The following is a 21,767-nucleotide window of genomic DNA, read 5'->3' on the forward strand; positions in this document are numbered from 1 at the left end:
TATCTCCAGGATTGAAGTCACAATTTCGAACACAGCACACTCGCTTGGGCATCGTAAATCACATCGGATTAAATTTTTACGGTTTATGTTTAGTTCAAAATTCAATCAAACAGAAACAAGGTACGTTGACATGCGCAGTCACGAATTGAAACCGACTATGTAGAGCAACAGAGAGGATGAAGCGCAAGAGTGGGGGGTGTCGTTCGTTTCCACTTCTTGCCTCACCCCCACTACCGCTTTTATGCCGAGTTGACTCTCCTGGTTCTAGTTTTCTTGGTCGAGGAAATACGAGAAGGTAGTGTCCTCCGACAGAGATTCTCGATATTACGCGAACTACTATTTCGTGTCGCGTCGGTAAGCCAGCGATCTAACTGGATAACGTTGCGATATTCCGGCCGCACAGCTGGACTGCGATATTTTTTCCGTTAGCGGGATACCGTGTGATAGTGACGTGCCATGTGGGTTCGATTGCGCGCGATATAAGATCAGTCTTATTCGCTCTTCCAGTTCTTCCATGCGAGTCCACGCGATCCCGGACACGAAGTGTGCCGGACGACAACATCAACAACCCGCAGGACAACAAGCAGAACCCGCAGGACGAGTTATGAGTACGCAGCTGTGCCGGTGAACGGATCAAATTTTATCTTAAAGTCGCGAATGACATGACAGCTCTAAGAATGCGGTTGCCAACGGGGAACGATGACCTCCCGATTTTCTTGCTATTCCTACTGAGTGTGCTCGCCTCTGGCTCGTACTGCCTTGAGGTGATATACGCGATTAACGCAGGTGGCGAGTCGCATACGGACAGCTATGGGATACATTATGTCAGGGATCCTCTCATGGGAAAGGTCGGCACGGCCTCCGATTACGGTAAGCAGCTCATCATCGGGCGTATCGGTAACGTGGACCAGATATTATATCAAACCGAGCGTTATCATCACAACACTTTCGGATACGACATCCCGATCAGCCAGGATGGAAATTACGTTATAATACTTAAGTTTTGCGAGGTGTACTTCAACTCGCCAAATATGAAGGTGATTCTCTTCGTGAAACAGATTTGTCTTATTAAAAACCTCGGTCAAATATGTAATTTATTTCATTTTAGGTCTTTGACGTTGTGCTGAATGGCGATCATACTGTGGTCACTGATTTGGATATCTTTGAGAGAGTTGGTCGAGGTGTTGCACATGACGAATATGTACCGTTTAGGGTACAGGGTGGAAAGTTGATATACAATGATGAAGAATCAGACATTCTTGCAGGGAAGATAAGAGTAGAATTTATAAAGGTAGTTGATTAATATATTTTTACTATATACTACATGCTATGCATTAATATATTTCTTTACATATTACATGTTTTCCAAGAGGCACAGATGGCATAGTGAAATGCAGTGAATTAGAAACCCTATTACAATTACTACTACAATTTAGAACCTGATAGTACCAATCATACAGATTGTACAATTGTCAAAAAATTTTTGATATATTTCAAATGACCCACTGTAGTCAAGGGTTAAACATAGCATAAATCAATTTCATAATTTTACAGGGTTATAGGGACAATCCAAAAATAAATGCCATAGCTGTTGTGAAAGGTGTTTTGGATGGTTTGTATATCTTCTTTTGTTGAGGAATTTATTTGCAGGCAAAACATTCACGTAAGTACTATATTTTTTAGATGTACCACAATTGGGACCGATACCGCCTGATCCAGAGGACTATCATGGTATACAAGAAGAGGAGGAAGAAACTACTATGCGTAGTAGACACACGAGCGGACCCAGGACACCTGATCCGTACTTGATAGACGATTCGTCTGTAATGTTACCTGTTTTTGTAGCCATCGGCGCTTTTATTCCATTATTGTTCTGTCTATGTAAATTATAAGTGGGCACACACGTACATAGAAACGCCTTGTACTTAACGGTAACAGTGTTCCCAATTATTTAGGCTTGCTCAATCTACAAGAGGACGTCTAAATAGTGTAAATAAATAATCAGCTCCTTTGCATTGCCAGACTTAGCATGTGAGAATATTTATTTTTAATTTATAAACGTAGTATTACGTGAAATGTGTTCCGCACGTTTACCTGATTATATATTTTTGAAGTATTTTAGGAACATTGTTTTTCCGATAAAAATTGATATAATTCTTTAATAATTTAACATCTAAGTATTTACTATGCAATTTCACACAATTAGGTCTAAATTACAACTTAAGATTATATTAATTTTTAAACTAATTCTTAAAATTAAAGTAAATTGAAAATTTACTTAGAATGAACTTGTTTTATTTATACATGCATCGCTGAGGTTTTTTAATTTACAAAAATCCTTGTATTTCCGATTGCATAAATTTAAGAAAATTAATATACTGAATATTAATAGGTGCTCCAAAAATAAATGGAACTATGAAGATACCTGATATAAAATGTGCTTAAAAATCTTCAACGTTAATTTTAATGACAAATTTTTGATAAATTTGTAATCGATTTTTAGAGAACATTTCGATGAATTTGGAGAGATCCTTATTTATTATTTACAATTTTTTATATGCACCCTTAAATTTTTTGATCAAACGTCACTGTTAAATTCTAAGAAAGTTATGTAGTATTAGCTAAAATACATATATACAATGTTATCGTTTAATTGCGACAAATACAATATTCACAAATTTTTATTTTCAATTTCGTCGATTTTTTAACTCGAAAATGCTAATTTGATTTACGTTCTAATTAAATTCAGTTGTAAGTCAATTAAATAATCTCTTACTAAAGTTAAGATATTTATATCACACGTGATTTAAAACTCATAATACATATACATATCGATTGTTCCAGAAATCAACATTGAAATATTTAAGAAGATATGATGGTTTGTGCTATGAAATTTTCTCATTGCTTTCCGTATTTATTCTAAATATCACGTCTTGTAAGCCGTGATATATCATGAAACGTTCTGTACATGTCACATTCCATCTTTCGTTACACAATCTGATCACAAAAAATTTGAATGCCGATATATTATGAAAGTAATTTTAACGTAATTACGTTCAAGACGATTATCGAGATGGATACTGTAATGCAGACCAGAGTCTTGCAGTCCATTGAATACCAAAGCATGTCGATTCATATAATATAATTAATTTTTTGCACATTGGAATAAATAAAACTAATACATAAGACGCATTGCTTTTCCTTATTTTCATATCAAAATAATAAAGTCTCGAGTCGCGTTTATTGAATCGTTATCCTGTATAATACTAATGGACATTATATGTAATGGCGGACATTAGCGATATCTTATACTGTAAGTCGTCAGATATAGATAATTCGATCAAGTGTGAATCTTATCTCGTCGAAAACTTTTACGTTTTCTTAAAAAAAAAGACATGATTACACATATGTTATTTTTATCTTCGCTGTTCTTCAAAATATGATATCACTTAAATTTATGAATGATGTTTTATAGTGTTTTTTTATAGTCAGCCGTCTCTATATTATTTTATAGGTTTTACGGCTCTGTAGATAATGATAGATATAATCTCATGGAATTTCTGTTTTCTTCTGATTTTTAATATATAATCTGTTTGTGTTGTTTACACTCCAATTTATTTCAAAGTTGCATTAAAAAATTTTCTAATCTTATTTGGAATTTTGAACAAAAATATCTTAAAAGTCCTGAAATTTTCAGAGAATTTTTTTTACAAGATTTTAACAAACATCTTGTTTTATTTTTTAAAGTAGTCCCTTATACATTTCACATATTTTTTATATAAACCTTTGAAATTTTTATAAAGCCCAGTTGGAATGCTGTTCAGAGCACTTATTTGTGCTTTGTTATAGTCCTCTGAATGACATGTAAGCGGAGAGCAACTTTCAGGTGAGGATTTGATCAAATTATTAATATTTTAAATCAAGTTAATAATGGAAAAATATCATAATTTTCTACAAATAATAAAATTTATTTCTATTTACTTAATTAATAATGAAAAGAGAGCTACAGAACTTTCTTATATTACATTTTATTCAAAATTATAAAATTTAATTAAAACATCTGCACTGTCATCCTCGATGTCTTGAAAATATTTACCTTTTATGATGTTTTTGAACTTTAAAAACAACATAAAATCAAGAGGGACTAGATATAATTATGTTAAGCTGTTTGATAATCACTGATTTCTAAATTTGGTTGTATAAGCATTTTCATTTGATATATAGTTAGATTCTTAAAAATGTTGTTTGTTGATCCGCAATTCCAAATACGTTACGCAAGAAATTTACGACATAAAGCTTACTGGTTTTTATAAGAAAATAACAATCCGATTTATGTAAGTATTTTCATGTTTAAATTAGTGACGAGTTATTACGGGTTTCTCAATAAAAGATTGATCCGTAATTGTATGGAAATTTGTATTCAATTAAAAACAGATAATAAACAGAATTCCAGAGACCGATACGTATAAGCGTGTATATAAGCAAATGCAGTACAGACATCTAGTACCGTATGCAAATTCCGTGTATTATTTATATATCGTTATATTCGAAAAAAGATTCTTTTTCAACGGCGGATTCAAACTGGCGATCCATTACCTTTTCCTACATTTGTTGATATGGTGAGGGTTGGAAATCCTGGACAGAGAGGTAGTCTTCGAATTTCATACGCATTTCTGTGCATTACTTTTACGCGGCTATATTTGGAAATCCAAGACTTAATCGATGCTGGGTGATAACTGCCTATCCAGGTTTACTTTTCGAAATTATGTGAACACGATCAAAATCGGAAATCTGCGATTTGTATAAGCTAGTGAGCTGTTTTAAACGCATATCCATGCATTACTTTTACGCGGTTCTAGTAATTGAATCATGTATGTGTAATATGTTTTCGAGAATACTTAAAGCATTCATAGTCGGCTGCAAAAGTGCTAATATCCACTTTTAACATCTTTTTTGAATATTTTATTCTTTGCACTTCAAAATATTTTTTGTGCTCCGATTTGTATAGTATGTTGTGTAGTATTTATACAGTGACAGGAAAGTTACCGAATTTTTGATGCACTAACTTTTCGGAACAACGTCGTACGTCTTAAGGAGACCTTGCGTTGCGTAATATCAATCATTTCAACGAAACTTGTTGTAGCGATTAATAAGCTTTTCATATTTATTAAACCAAGGGGTTTACAAATAAGAAAAAAGAACAATATACAGGATGTCCTGTAAGTTTTTGTCAATCGCTTTTGTACAGATAAAGCGGATCGAAAAGTCCACTACCATTTTATAATTTTCGTAATGGTTAATGAGATATTAATTACTAAAATCGCTGAATATTAGTTTTCAATAATTTTTTTTACTCAAACACTATCAACTTTACAGAAAAACAGCAAGAGACAAAAATTGTTTATTTTCTTCTCATAAAGTTCTGAAAATTTTTTCAGAATTTTTTCACTATTTTTTAATACCGCCCCAGACAGCCATCTACGTTCTGACAACATTAGAACGATATCGCAAACGTATGTTGAATACTATCTAGTTTTAAAAACTAGGAAAAGATAAAGAGTAACCCAGATAGCCAAGTCTGTAGAAAGCAGATTTTTTAAATGTTTGCTACACACTATGTCAACAAAATAGTAACAGAATTGTTACAAAATTAGATACATAATACTGTTGACAAACTGCTAGAAAAAAAACATAACAGAATCAGATAATGTCGACAATTTCTGCCAACAATTTGCCTTCACATTCCCAGGTAGAACACGGAGTCATAATTAAGTCATAATTGTATCGCAGGACGTCATCATGATGTCATTTGATACCAAAAAATTGACTTATAAGTGACGAATGAGGTCATGATGATGTCCTCATGACTTCTGTGTTCTACTTGGATTATGTCGATAGGCGATGTTAACAGAATACAAGCCTAATGCGGACGCAGTTGATAGCAGATTGTCATCATTTTCTGCTCAAATCTGCTGACAGCCTGTTAGAAGATTGCAAACATTTTGCTATCTGGGAAGATTAAAATTTAATCTACATTGGTAGAAACGCGCATTAAAAGAATAGAATGAGTGCTCTAAACAGCATTCCAATTACAGACTTCAAAACAAGATTTGAAGCTTTGTAAAAGATGAAGGGTATTGATGTCATAGGGAACTATTTTGAAAGATGAAATATAATATTTTGTCATCTGAGATGTCTGTTTTTTATTGTTGAAGTCCGGAAAATTTGAGTCAGATCATATATATACATATACAGTACTTAAAAGAAAGGACAAAAAGTTTATATAGTCAAATTAGAAAGACATTTACTAGAAAAGAATTAAATGTACAAATTTTTTTTCGTTCAGGTATTTCGAACCTGTCTTCAGTGACACACACAGCTCCTATATTTGTAATAAATTTTATATTTCAAATTAATTTTTTACATCTAAAATATAGTAAATCTAATGATAAATTAAAAGTCGCTAATAGAGCCAGTGTGGATATTGGTGCACAGATAAATTTCTTTATTATCAATAAATAAAAAAAAGGGCTACGAGCCAGATACAATATAAAGAATATTTAATATTAATACAGACGTTTCGACGCCGATCGGGTCATTTTCAATGTAAACACAACATTACATAAGTTGTGGGAATATTGGGTCAGATTACAAAAACATATCGGTTATTTTCGTATTCCCTATTATTTGATGTGTGTAGTCTATATGTAAAATTAGCATCGTTTGACTGATGTGAAAGTGATCTCATCTTATTTTTTTTAAATCTACAATCTTGATTTATCGTAATGAAAGGTCCTCATCGATATGTGATGTAATAATTGAATTTACCAAAAGCTGAAATTGTGTTGCTCAATCTTATGTCTTTGGAATGTTGAGCGGGGAGCACAAGACTTTTGCATAACTCATGTGTTGCAATACGTAAAAAATTGAACCAATCAAAATCTTTCGTTTCCTTCTTTTCCATAAAATAAAGAACTCTGATTGGTTGAATTTTTTATGCCTTATATGTTATGCATTATGTAAAAGTTCGTTCTTTCCGCTTCATAAATGTTTAATTGATTGAAAGACCAGTGAAAAAAATAACAGCCAATCTGATAACAGGGTCGACATGCATAAATAAACGAATAAATTCATTTACACTTGAATCTTCGAATTTTTGGTCGAATGAAAGAAGGAAAAGGATATTCCGTGCAAATCATCAATAATTACGGTTCGTCTTATTTAGCAATATCGAAAAGGAAGAGAAGGAAAAATCGACGAGCGAAGTCGAGCGTCGTCTACCATTGATCGCGCGATTATTCGTAAACCAAACCGGCAAACGGGACAATATTATACATGTAGGTACAATAAATTCAATTGAGCATCCCGCAACGTAAAGAATCGTACGTTCGTAATGGGAACAAGCTCATTCATCCCGCATGAGACGGGACGTCACGTGACCTAACGCGCCAGAGCAGCGCGTCCTCGCATCGCATCGTCGAAGTCTTTGATGTGTGCTCATCACCGGCAATTAGCTGTCAATTCATGCGGCTGTACTTGTTTCGGAACGGCGGGACCGGCGAGACAGGCGATCCGCGATCCGAGAGATCCCCTTTCTCTCTTCGGCTTTGCGCGTCTCCTTTCCTCCTTGTCTTTGAAGCAAAGAGCGGCCAAGTGTTTGCTTACTTGTAATGTCTCTTTATTTGTACACTGAAAAAAATGCATGTAATTTTACATGGAAATTACATGTCTACGACCGGAAATTGTGTAATTTACATGTACACAATTTTCAATAATGCATTTTTTAATAACGACTGATGCATCAGAGATCAAATGTTCTTGCACGTAGCATGGTAAGTCTATCGGTCGCCGGCAGATATTAAATAACAGTATTTTATCGATCGAGTTAAACTCTCGTCAAGCGCGAAAAAAAAGATATTGGAGTCAAGGAAGCTGTAAAAGAGCAAAAAAGCTGTCTCTCTTTTTCGCTCTGAAAGCTACTTCTCTTGGAATTTATTGCATTGATAAATATAATTCTTTTTTCTAGATAAAATATATAAATATATAGGATATATAGAAAATATTTTTTTCTATTTCTAGAATAAAATATTCTCTAAAATGCATCAATATTTTATATTTTATTGTAAAATCGTCAATTCTAATCTTTGGTTTGATCTCGAGAATTTGGAAAGAAATTATATTTTCAAAATATTTCTTCGCTTTTGAAATTATTTCTCTTGAATATTTATCAAGTTAATAAAAATAATTCTTTTTTTTTTAAACAAGATATATAACAAATACTATATATAGAATATGTAGAAAATGTTTTTTCTCATTAGAATATAAAATATTTTAGAATAAACTTTTCTTTAATCTTTTTTATGTTTCAAAACCGACAATTTTAAATTTTGGTCTGATCTTGAGTTTGGAAAGAAATCGTTTTCTAGATACTTATACGAAGAATAAGTCTTTCTTATTAAAGGAAAATGTGTCAGTCTCGTTTATAAATGGAAATAATAGAAAAACAGTTAGTTTATACATTGTCGCGTAGAATAAAAATTTCATCGTCGATTTATGATCTTTCAGAATCTCTTGGCCATAAGAACAGGACACTCGTAAATTTTTTATTTGTAGTCTTTTGTTAAGGAAAGTAAAAAATTTACGAGTGTCCTGTTCTTATGGCCAAGAGATTCTGAAAGATCATAAATCGACGATGAAATTTTTATTGAAAAATTATCGAAATTAGAGTGAAGAATTTTAAAACGTTCTACGCGACAATGTATAAACTAACGGTTTTTCTATTATTTCCATTCATAGACGAGACTGACGCATTTTCTTTTAATAAACGGAAACGACAACGTCTCTTATGACAATGATTATTAATGAGAGATGACTAATGAGAGATAAACGTTGAACATTTCGTCTAGCAATCAAAACGCAGAGCGTTTTTTCGATGAAATCGTTCTTTTGACCTACGATCGAGATATAAGTATGTATGTATACGAGTACATTGTGTTTCGATTATTCTTATCTGTCGAATAAATTTAGATAAGAACTTTTGTAAATGCTAACGCGACGATGAACGTTTTTGATCGGCGTTTATTTTCCGCGCCAACGTTATCGGCGGAACTTCCACCCTCCCTCATAATCGGAAAAAGAATGTTAACGAACAGGTGACAGATTGGTGCGACTTAACGCTTGGACATATGGTATGAGACTTGTATTTTGTACCTAACGTAATCGAAGTAATCTGTGTCTCTCTCAAGTATTATTATTCAAATTACCGATCCGTACGAGGTTCATCTGTGATAAATATAAATCAACATATACTGAGAAAAAAATATCTTAAAAGAAATATTTCTTTGAAATTAAGATGTTTTTTTCTGAGTGTATCTGTTTATTTAACTTTGCTCCCTGCGTGATGAATGGTGGAAATAATTTGCACGTTTATAATAATTATAGATTTACTATGCGGACATTTATAGTAAAGTTTAGAGGATTACCGATCGGAAGAAAGACACATTTAAAATTAAGATTACGGTATTCATTCTTTCAGTAATTAAAGAAGAATTTTTTCAGATTAAAAATCTACACTGAAAAGAATTATATTATATCAACAGCATTATTTTAATCAATAGAAATAATCCTCTTTTCGGCCAAGAGAATCTTTGTGCTTAATAATACTAAATGCGAAATTTTATAAATTATTTCAATTTTATAAATTGCGTACCAATTTATTGGACTTGAAATGCAATCGCAAACTGAAGCTGAAATTAATGTTTCTAATTAAATTGATCGTCCATTTAATAGTGTGATGCTAATAAGTATCTTAAGAACCTGTAAATAATAAGTATAATACTATTTTAACTGAAAATAATTTTGTTAATTCATAATACTATTAATGAAACAAATAAAATTTTATTAAAACAAGAACATATCTTATTTGTTTCATAATGTTATTGTGACTTATTTGTATAGTGTTATTGTGATTTAATAAAATTATTTTCAATTAAAATAATGCTGTTAATTAATATAATGGCATTTTTTTCAGTGCATAATATATGTTATGTGCATTATAGATTTCAGTGCTGGTAATAATTATCAGAACGCAGTCCAAGTAAATTGCAACTGCTCTATTTCTTTAATTCAATGAAAACTTGTTGATACACTTTGCAAATAATAATAACGATCACAAATACTGATTATTTCTGTCGGCGACAAAATCTATAATCTTTTTTTCGTATAATGTAAACTTCTCGCACTTTATATATCAATTTACTTGGTATTCTCATACATAATACTTGAACTTCTTGGAATTTGAGTGAGTGTACTTTTAGCGATTATTTTATCGATTCAATACATGTTGTTTTCGACAGTAATGTCAAATAACAACAAAACAAAGATGACACGATTGAATGATAATTGTATTTCTTTTTTTTCTAATTGTTCTTTAAATAAAACGAAAGGTAAAAATGTGCGTCCAACTTATATTTTTATAGAAATAATATAATGTAAATAACTTCTTTACAGTAAGAATTGATCAGTGATCATATAAAGTATTAGACCTCAAAAATAAAGCACATCTAAAAAGTTTGATGCAAGATAAACGACAAAATTAATTCTGTGCCGGGATGCTTCTAAGACATGAAGAAAGACATTAAAATTCACTGAGTCACGGCGCAGGATGTAAGTCGCGAGCAGACCAGTACATACAGATGCAAATAAATGCAGCTCTCTTCCGTCTCTCGCGTACACCACCATGTGTGAAGGGTACATCAACAGCGATGATAGAATGACAGGACAGGCCGATCTCTATCAGCCCGTCGACGATAATCCGAATACTTTGTCTGGAATCATCGTAGATTGGCCGGCGGTTCCCTTCCTCTCACTCTTTCTCTCTTTCGCGGGACCAGCGAGATCCCTTAACGAAATCCCCCCCGGATGTCATTATAAAAGCCGGTGCGACCCGGCGCGCTGTTTGTCTTTCTTTGGCGACGATTCAGATCCTGACTTGTGCGCGCGAGATAAGCTATCATCACGGTCATCATGGTGCAGATAGTCGGCAAGTACCAATACGTGTCGAGCGAAAACTTCGAGAATTACATTAGGAGTCTTGACAAGGGTGACCTCGTCGACACGTTCCTGCAGACCATGCCGATTGTGGAGATCCAGCAGAACGATGATCAGTGGTACATCATAGTCACTATCAGCCAGGACAAGACTATCACCGTCACTTTTAAGCTTGGAGAGGTCTACGATGAGTATGTTTCATCTTCTCAGATCATCTATAAGGTAGGTCTCATCGAAAGAAAAATAGAATTACTTCAACCGTTGATTATTGCGCGAGAATCATATTACGTCATCAAATATGAATATTAAAATTAAAAATTAATACAATAGATTATTCTTCTATATTGGAATACAATGTAGGCTACGTTCAGCAGAATATTTATTTTTCAATTGTTGGAAATTTTCTCTTCGCGCTGATTGGATTATACTTTTCGATCTAAGGGAATAGTTCTATTTGAGTGAAGAAAACTTCCAATAGTTGCAAAATAAATATTTTACTGAATGCAACCAATGGCTCGTCTAAAGTTACCGAATATCTTCTTCCATGCAGCAAGGAAACTGCGAGATTCCGAGATTTGATATTCTAGAGAATAACGTTAGAAAGAATATTCTTCATGTGCAGAAAATTATTAGATAAAACAATTTTCGCATAATTATTGATTTTTCGCTTGACTCACGTTGATTTGCAAACTAAATACTGAGTCTTCTTTTTCTATTTCTCTTCTTCTGTTTTCCCTGTTTGATTTTCTGACCTCTTAAGGGTCATAGTACCATGCGTATCAATTTGCTTTATAGCTTCTTCGGGGACAGAAGCTTGCTTATTTTTTTTTCCCCAAAATCTGGTAGCAGGATTTCACTCTACAGAGTTTGGGGGGACCTACAGTTTAAGGCCGAATTCGACGAACGCGAAAAATCGTGTATATGGGATCGAACCCGGATCGATAGATCCACAGAGTTAATCGCACTGAGCGGCGAGCCACTCGACGCCTCTTCTTCTATTTCTCTCGTACAAAAGTGTGAGATAATCCAGTGATAATTGAAGGATACAAAGATCTAAGGACTCCAATTAAAAATTGGCCTGTTCTGAATGTTTATTTTGCAACTATTGGAAATTTTTTTCGTTGAAAGGTAGGACTATTCTTTTAAATCTAAAAAGTATAATCTAATCAGCACGAAAAAAGCTTTCAATCAGTTGCAAAATAAACCTTCTGCTGAATGCAACCATTATGTACTCTCTAAAACTTTTAAAGTGAATCTCATTATAGATTGAAAATTGAGAAACTCTTTCAAAACTGATCAATTTTTACTCTTTCTAAAGAATTTAGAGAGTATCTTACACGTTCTAACGTTATTATTTTTGCAATAAGTATAGTCGATTATTACATCGTTATGTATTCGTTTTATGTCGCAGAGCGTGACTACCAAGGAAGACAACGGTTTCAGAACGGAGACCCCCTTATCCGCAGATTTTATAGGGATCCGAGTTTACGAATTCACAGACACTGAAATGATTATGGTAAGTGTGATTTCAATAAAACAATAACAATGTTATATAAACAATGAAATATAAACGATCCTGTAAATGTACTGAGAAAAATGTCTAGCTGTATCTAGTTAAAAATGAACAAATCAGAGTTTGGTGATCAAATCTACTAGAATTCTAATTCAGATAATCGACATACTCTAATTGATATATAATCAGAATCTTCTGATTCGTCCAACCAGACACTTTTCTCAGTATGTGACACTGACGCAAGGTGACAAAGTGCACGAGTCTTACGCGTTTCTTCTTTTCTGTTTCAGTACCTATCCTCCAACAAGAGCGACGTTAAAGCCAAGCGTACATACAAAAGACTGTAAAGCCGGTTCCTAATTTAAAAATAGCAGTATATAATATCACACTCTATCATTATTAAAGAGACTGAAATGTACAAGAGTGCTTTTTTTCTTTTTGTCCACTTACTTCATTTCCCCTGAGATGAGAAGAGAGATGGCAAGGTGTCAATCAGGCAGGACAAGAGGATGTATATATAATGCTGGATATAACACTGTTCAAACGTAATATTTATTTATTCAATTATGAATTCTGAGGAAAAAAAGAATAAAATGGTGACAAATACGCGTACACAAGAAAGTCGGAATAACATGTATACGAAACGCGCATGTGAAACGCTAAGCTACGCTCCCTCGTTGATGCGGAGCTGCATTTTAATGCATATCATATCGAATATGTGCGTGTGTACAGGATACACATTCTCGAGAATCGCATATGAAAATGTACGAAAATACTACGATATACATTACATGTAACATAGATTTTTCTAATATTTTCGTATGCGATACTTTTCGAGAATAAGGCTCCTGATCGATATCGTGAGTTGCCTACACACTGGACTCGACGTATCCCTTTGCATTAAACGTATTCATCTTAAAAAGAGTTGCCGGTCGTTTTAATCCTTGATTTCATCGTGCTTGTGGGAAGGCTCATTTAACGCTCGCGTTGTGGGCGCACATAAAAAATATCGCGAGCATGTATCGATTCTGATAAAATAAGACGAAAGTATATTTCACGATCAGAGGTCAAACAAGATAAAAAAAAAGGGGGAAACCATTTTCGACCGAAGTTTCCACAGTATTAGACGTCGTCGAGCGCGCGCTCCAACAGTGGAAGTTCGAAACGCAAGAGAAAAAAAGATTGAGATTTGTGCGATGTACGAAAGCTATAAACGCGCGCGCATGCGACGACCATCCACATCGATGATCGGCGCTGAGAAAAGCAGGATCCAAATGTTTGATTAGAGAAGATTTTAAGATCAACCAAAAGATTATAATATATCAGAGAGACACAGTATGCCTTTGATTCCTTTTGATGAATTTTCTCTTTTTCATTGAACCTTTGGATTCCTTTTCTCTTTCTCCGTTCATATACATATATAAACTTCTTCTGGCTCCTCCAGTGCGTATTATTCGAATTTATTTAATATAGTACTGTAAGATATATCACATTAAACCATAGGGTGCTGTACACATAGATTAGATAGTATTATATTATCATGATTACGAGTCAGTATATATATCTCGCAATGAATTCAACTTCAAAAATAGGAACAAACAAGAATAAATATACGCTTCCCTCTCCTCCATTCCTTTTCTTTTTTGTGATTCGAGTAAAATTATGTCGCGAGTAATCGTTATCAATTATAATTGCGCATATAAAATTAAAAAATTGTAAAAAATCCATATATTTTATCGAGTTTCGTTAAAAGTTAAAGATTAACATACTGCCGTTATCGGAGCCGAGTCTATTTTCAGGAGCCGCCACGAGCACCATCTGAGCCCTCTCTCAGACAATCTCAGGCCCGCGGATCAGTTGAAAATAATGACGCATGAGAACGCATCCGAATTATATTTACATAACAAGACTATCGATCCTTATTACGATAAGGCAGCAGTTGTTAAAAGCAATGTTTAGGGTATGCCTCGTTCTTGTTAGACTAATATCTCTGTTACATATGTATGCATTCACGTAAGAACAATAAAAAATTTTTCGGTTTGACATGCATGTATAAATCCCTAAACACTACTCTAGTGGATGATGTCCCGACGCGCAGTCACGTTCTGTCCGTTAAACAATAATAAGAAGGAGAAACCTATGTGTCGGTTCACCCGCGACGACATGTAATTCCTAGGCCGACGTGTATTGTCGCGAAGCGGCGGACAGTTCGCAGCTTACCGATCGATTGTTCAATCGGCGATCAGCTGATTATCAATCGGCACGTTCACCGGTGATGCATCTTTTAGCGGTACGTCGTCCTCGGGCTTGTTCGTTGCTGTTATGACGGCGTCCTCCTTGGGAATTCCATTTTGCAATACCTTGGCCTCACTCGATATTCGCTTCGTCACAGTGGTGGAGGTCCTCAACGTAGACTTCGATGTCAGAGTTTTCTTTGTTGGCGAGGTCGCGGAAGCGTTTCCGGGTGATTTCCCAATTGATGTGCGAGTCTTTGCAGCACCAGTAGCTGTACCGATGGATGCGGAAGAGCAGCTTATTAACTGTCTCTTTGCTCTGTTTGTCGATCAACGGCAACTTCCCAGTAGCTGTGATCGTTTTACTTTCGCGTGGCTTGGTTGTGCCACCGGAAATCGGCGCGGTCTTGGGCCGTGATGCACCGTTAACGCCGGTTGTAGGCTGCTTTAACATCGATGTAGTTTTAGTACTTGAAGTCGCAGACGCGGGTCTTGGTTTTGACGTTACGTTGGATGTTGATGTTTTTGTAGCCGTTGACGTTTTGACCAGTGTCTTTGCGGTTGTGCTAGTGGTTGTTGGTTTAATAGTGATGCCCGCTGGTTTTGTGGTGGCGGGTTTACTGACCGATTTCGTGTCACCGCTCACCGTTGATTTCTTCTCGATCGATGCTGGACTACTCACTTTCGACGAGGTAGTCGTGGTGGATTTTAGTCTCATTGTACCGGATCGTGGAGAAGCGCTGGTTCTTGTAGCTGTTGTACTTTTGGAAGTCACCGTTGTCTTTGTGGTAGTGGTTTTACCGTTAGTACTTGAGATTGAGACTGTCGTTTTAGTTGATCCTTCCAATTGCTTAGGACGAGTGGCGGTACTCGTAGCAGATTTTCTCACAGTTGATTGTGATGCCGGTAATGACGTCGGAGTTGTTCGCATGGTCATACTGATCGCTTTAGAGGGCGAGGTTGGCGATTTCGTTGCTGTTTTCGTTGTTGTTTTCGTCGTGGTAGTTTTCATTGGACGTTTCGCGCTCGTTGTAGTGGTCGTCTTCGCTTTCGAGCTTGCAATGGCATACTTGCGCGACTTCCGTAACTTCTTTTGACTTGTCTATCGTTGAGATATCTTCAAGAACTTCTACAGTTTTTTGCGATTCAATCTCTTCCTGTTTCGGAGGAATATTTTCAGAAGTAACTTCTTCCTGCAATACCTCATCAACATTAGCCGATACAAATTCCGCAGCTTTTTCTCCTATTTGCTCTTGCTCAATTGGCTCATCAGTTAGTATTGTTATCGGCACAGATTCTTCAAACATCTGGTTTTTGTGTTGTAGCTCCTCCTCCACAAAACTAGATTTGTGTATCGAATCAGATGGTTTTAATTCGGTTGTACTGTCCGGTTCGAGGTCATTTTTATCGCTGTCTTTGTCTTTATTACACAATTTTTCGATATCTTCTTGTTTTTTACTTTCAAAGAAGGGATCATCTTTGTATATATCACAATCGGAATTTTCAGTGTGTAGCATCGCCTTTTCTGTTTTACAATAATCTGTCCAATCAGTAGATTGGTTTGACTGATTTTCAGTATCGATCAGTGGTTCAATAAGATTTTCCAATTTTTTAACACTATTTTCAAGATTAACAGCGCAATAGCCTAGCTGTGTCTGTAACATTTCGTCTGGCTCCGTGTGTTCTGAACTCACTAATTCCGATAACAACTTCTGTTCCGAGAGATAATGTTGTGCGACATGTATTGCGTTAAAATCTGAATGATTCGTTGAATCTGGAAGATTTTTCGGCACTTCGGATTCCACATTTTCAGTTTCTAATATTTTTGCACTATTATCCAACGACCTCATTATGAAAGCCTGCGCGTCTTCAGCATCTTCATTATCTTCTTTTTTACATAAATTTTTGTCCTCTTCTGTGTCAGAGGAATTTTCTATGCCGTAAACTTCTTTGAAGGCTTCCCTGTATTCTTTTGGGACGTTTTCATCGGATTCATATCCGCGTATGTCTATTCCTGGTATATCATTGGTTACCTTTTTCGCAGGACAGCTGAGTACTACTTCATGCGAGAACGAATAGTTGTTATCAAATGACAACAAACTTTCCTTTTCATTCATCTTCGTTTCAGAGTTAGTAGTTTCGGAACTTACAGATACAGAATCATCTGGAGGCTGTGGTGTTGACGCGCATAAGACATCGATCGAATTCTTGTCCTCCGAAGAAGGTGTGTTCGGACGATCCTCGTCGGATGCAATCTTCGTAGATGGCTCGGGTGAACGCGGTGGTGTATTCGCTTGTTCAGCACCATCTGAACTATCGTCCAATATGTGAATGGCATTCAAATCAACTTTAAATTCGAACGCTTTGAAGTTACTTGGAGTTAACGATACAGTCATGGGATCATTCTTGGTGATGACATCGCTATCTTCCAAGTCGGAACCCGCATCATCATGCGCCTTTTCGTTCCACTGAGAAGAGACATCCGTCTGCCACTGTGAGGTAGACATTACATGCATCATGGATTCATCATCACCCATTTCGGCTTTAGTTGACGAAATTTCGGATATGTCCAAACTCTGCGAACTATTATTCTGTAGCTCTGCATTTTCGTCATGTGTTTCTTCGCCCATCTCCTTTGGTCGATGAGAGAATTCCTTGTCGAATTCACTCTGGCTCGGTACACGAATATCATCCATGGTCTGTGTTGTTTTCAGAGGAGAGCCACTAATGGCAAAATCCCGCAAGTGTGTGTTGCTTCTGTTGCATACTAACGGTGGTGATAACGGCACGAACTCGGCTGCCTCCGGATTCAATTGGAAATCCATATTGTTCTGTTCTTTCTTTTCTTCCTGTAGATCTAGATCTAGGAAAATCTGTTTCTTTCCCAAGTCGATCAACTTTGCGTTGCTGAACTGAAAACGCAATGGTATTATTCGAAATATGTGCTCTTACACTGAATAATAAATATTTAACAATGAAGAAAAACAACAAGATAGACTTACATCGATGCTAAGCTCAGGCAAGAAACTATTCACTGAGTCTTCGCATTTGATATCGTTCTCTGGTTCCGAAGTCTGAACTTCCAAGCTAGCATCCGCGACAGACTCGGGATTCTCCTGTGCACTTTGCTCCTCAACGTCTTTGCGGGATTCGTCTGCTGCCGTAACAGTTGTCACTGCAGATTCCTGCTTGTTCGGATCGGCACGATAATAATCCCACTCGTCCTCGGAATCCTCGCTGTCCGCTACATTATCCGCTACGATCAGTGCATGCTGAAGAGGTTCTGGAATAAGCGTAAGAGAAGTTAGAAACATTGACGAATAGATTCACTTTGTTATATTTCTTACGTCATGTTACTTTCATTTATCGTAAGATAAAAACCGTGTTCACTGATATTATATCATTTCCTTTTTTATATCTTTCAAATCGTATCAAATCAAAAAACCAAGTTCCACAATGTGGCTTTTCATCGCAGAAAAGTGAATTCAGTGCGCACGTATGTACAAGTAAACGTGACAAGTACGTTTTTTATCTAATAATTTAATTAATTTCTTTATTTTTTTTCTTTTGTGTTATTTTATGAAGATAACAATGCTTAGTAGTATCAAATATGTTTTATTCCAATATTAAATTTTCGATCTGTTTTATCGAGCTTTCTACAATAAATTCATAGTTTTTTTTTTCAAAATTATTTAAAACGAGTTTAATACCAAGAATAATCTGGTTAAATTGACAATCCATAAGATAGTTTAATATAAAATCGTACTTAAAATAGCTCTTACGAATTAGACTTACTTTTCACCTTTACATCGAATATTTTAATCATCGAATTATATTATAGCTTTATTTCACTATCATGTAATCATCGAGAATAATTTGTAAAATTCTCGATACTTTCAGCAGAAACTAACGAAAGATGACTTTCGATGAAAATTGCAGGCTAGATAATTTCAGCGTAACAAAGTAAAATTAAGACTAAAAGGAAATGTTAAAAACAATGTATGGGAGCGATATGGGAATACCTCATTCCAGATAATTACCAACTTACAAAAGAGATATGTCGGTTCCCGTATCCATATTACGGAAATCATTGTCAACAATCGCACGCGACAATGGGACAAGATAGACAGTTCCAGCATAATTCGTTCGATAATTCAGGGAATATCACCCTCGAAATTACACGTTCACTCGCACCGTTCACGTAACGAGACGATACGGTACGTACCTGCAAGGTGTTCCGCGGTGGAAATATTGAAGGAAGTATCGAACGAGGAGTTCTCGGGAATCCGAAGTGGATATGAGCTATCACGTTTCGAAGGGTCACTCAATTAATATTCCGCGCGATTGTCCCGGATCACTTTACACGTCCATACACATTGATACGCGCGAGACGGATCGATACGGAGAAAGCACACCTTCTCTCTCGAGCCGGAGTGGCTCTAAATTGAAGAATATCTCCTCGTAGGTGCGATCGCCCTCCGGTGACTAAGAGGTACTACGCCCGCCAAGAGATGCATTATCGATCTAGCCCAGAACCCCCGGAGCACTCTCCTCCTTCTCCACCTCCTTTCTCCCCGCCCCATCTACGCACTGCCACCACCCACCTGTGCACCGTGACAGTTGGAGGAGAATTACTCTCGTCCGATTGGATGGACCTCGGAAATCGCTGAATCAATTGACCTGTTCGATACATCTATTCGAGAAATACTCGCGTGACAAAGGAAGGGTGCTTTTTCGCAAGTGCATTTTATCTTTCCGCCTTTCACATTTGACTCTGCAGCGGTGGCGAGATAAACGAGGACAACAAAAGACTTGGACATTTCCATTCCGGCGTAAAAAAATTTTCTGTCACTACATATTACAGTCGCAGTTAGATTAAATGGATCTAAAAATCAACCCGATTATCATACTCGATACATTAACTTTTTTAATATTTGCACGATTAAAACGCAACTGCATTTCCTTGCATCTTTTTGTATATTTAGAAAAACTTCGGTAATTTTGTTCTGAAACTAAGAATTTCCACGAGAACAAATGCAATATATATTAATTATATAAATAAAGTAATCCTTTTCACATAATAATAATAATTATTATTATTACTCAGTAGACAGTAAATTAACACAATTTTAACTAAAGAATAACAAATTAATTTTAATTAATGTAACGTAATAGGTAATTTAGATACGTAATGAATCCGTACTTATTATGTAAACCTATCGCAATTTAAACGAGCTGTCGAAATATAATAACTAATTAATATTGACCGTTCATCAGTTTATGTAATATATTATATAATGTACTAAATTCATAAAGAGAGATAATAAATTTAATGGACTGTGGGTTTCTTAAGAGTTTCACTTGTCGGGGAAAAATTATTTGGCCATTTACATCTTTCTCTCTATCATGTGAATTTATAAAAAATATAATTAAAATTAACTGTCGCTCTATAAAAAAATTAAGGTTAACGAACAAAAATATTTGAAATTACAGGCGAATTTTCTGCAGAGATGCTCGCGTGAAAAATGTTGGCTCGCCACTGCCGCGGGATTGAAACAAAATGAGAGCACGTATGGAGGAAGGGAAGTAGGAAAAAAAAATCGTAGAAAGGCGTAAAGAGCAGCTGATAGAAACGTCCGTCGGCCCACCTGGCCGAAGCCGGAAAAATGTTGACGTGGAAACTGGTTAAGGGACGCTGAAAAAAGCGCAGCCTACGCACAGAGCGTTCGCTTAACAACCCGTTCTTAATTTCGTCCCGACTCTTGGCCACCAACGCGAACTCGTGCCAACTCACAAGGTTCTCTCCCACGCGCTTGATCGCTTCTAACGCATTTTGAATCCGTGTGGATTATCGCCAAAGAACGCCGTAATCCGATTATATTACATGATTTCGGGTAATAATATCCTGCGCCGTTTCACTGCCATATGTCTTGAATCTTAGGACGTTGACCTTGCAAGTCTTCGAGAGAGATCCTCGATACGTAAAATCCGCTTGAGATGTTCCTCCGATTCGCCTCTTCCGGCAGCTTTCGTCGATATCGCGTAATCCGCTACAAAATTCTAACTACTATTGGTTCTAATGAACTTCGAAGAACGAACGCGTAGAGATCAATCCTTTTTATTAGTTGTTACACGTTGAAACCATCTGTCGATACAAGACAATAGAAAAATATAGCTTACAATCAGTTTTCTATATGCTTCAATGGCTTGAAAAAGTAGCTGTGGAATTCTTGTAAATTACTACATTAAGCTCTCCTTAGCCCGCATTTATAGTTAATCGGCTCTTTCTTGGTTAAGATCCCTTAAATCCTCCCAAAAAATAAATTGACATTCAAGTTACTTATTCTACAAAGAGTATTATCGCAAAAATGATAAGAATGTTTGTTGTCTCTTATACAGATACAAGCTTGCGTGTAAAAAAAAATGTCTTTGGCACATAGATATATAAAATCAGATTGCGATCATTATAGTCAATGTCATTCTAATGTCGTCGTGTCGAAATATCGTGGAATTTTTCGAGAATGTTAAGAAATTTAAAGCAATCTTTCTAAATAAAGTATTTTTTCTAAAATGTGCGATCATTACATTCCACGAGGCGTCTCTATTGAAAAGACGTCGCGACGAGCGACCAACGCCCAACGTCGCGTCGCGCAATTTCAGTTCGTCGTGGAATCCTCATGGCATGCTCGTCATACGAGTTGAGAGGACGAAGGAGGAAAAAGGGCGAGCGTCCTCTCCTCTCTCCTCCTTTCTCCCGTATTTTTCTTTTTCATTTTCACATTGAGTGCCGTGTCTCGCCACGAGGCGGAAGAGCAAGAGGGAGAGTTAATTTTAAACCAAAGTCACACATAGAGAGGAGGACCACAGGGGCGGGCATGTGTATGTGTATGTACATATTATACATTTTGCGTGTGTGAGAAAAGAAACAGAGAGAGAGAGAGAGAGAGAGAGAGAGAGAGAGAGAGAGAGAG

The 21,767-nt window shown here is 35.9% G+C and overlaps 3 protein-coding genes across 3 annotated transcripts in view; 2 read left to right on the plus strand and 1 right to left on the minus strand.

Annotated features, from left to right (window-relative positions):
- Positions 1-379: 379 nt before the first annotated feature.
- LOC108726560 (malectin-B) lies at positions 380-2,187 on the plus strand. Its single transcript, XM_018454213.1, has 4 exons — positions 380-1,037; positions 1,109-1,291; positions 1,555-1,612; positions 1,684-2,187. Exons 1-4 carry the CDS (start codon positions 663-665, stop codon positions 1,890-1,892), a joined length of 825 nt encoding a protein of 274 aa, XP_018309715.1. The 5' UTR covers positions 380-662; the 3' UTR covers positions 1,893-2,187.
- An 8,763-nt stretch (positions 2,188-10,950) lies between these two features.
- Fabpl (FABP-like protein) lies at positions 10,951-12,980 on the plus strand. Its single transcript, XM_018454215.1, has 3 exons — positions 10,951-11,271; positions 12,461-12,565; positions 12,853-12,980. Exons 1-3 carry the CDS (start codon positions 11,026-11,028, stop codon positions 12,907-12,909), a joined length of 408 nt encoding a protein of 135 aa, XP_018309717.1. The 5' UTR covers positions 10,951-11,025; the 3' UTR covers positions 12,910-12,980.
- Positions 12,981-14,591: 1,611 nt separating this feature from the next.
- The window catches only part of LOC108726563 (serine-rich adhesin for platelets), a 74,888-nt gene continuing 67,712 nt past the window's right edge, over positions 14,592-21,767 (minus strand). Inside the window, 4 exon segments of the mRNA XM_018454216.1 lie at positions 14,592-15,094; positions 15,096-15,856; positions 15,858-17,708; positions 17,799-18,079. Of these exon segments, the coding sequence (XP_018309718.1) occupies positions 14,794-15,094; positions 15,096-15,856; positions 15,858-17,708; positions 17,799-18,079 (3,194 nt within the window). The 3' untranslated portion in view covers positions 14,592-14,793.

The sequence above is a fragment of the Mycetomoellerius zeteki genome, unplaced genomic scaffold, assembly GCF_001594055.1.
Source record: "Mycetomoellerius zeteki isolate Tzet28-1 unplaced genomic scaffold, Tzet1.0 scaffold427, whole genome shotgun sequence".
In the NCBI taxonomy this organism is placed as follows: Eukaryota; Metazoa; Arthropoda; class Insecta; order Hymenoptera; family Formicidae; genus Mycetomoellerius; species Mycetomoellerius zeteki.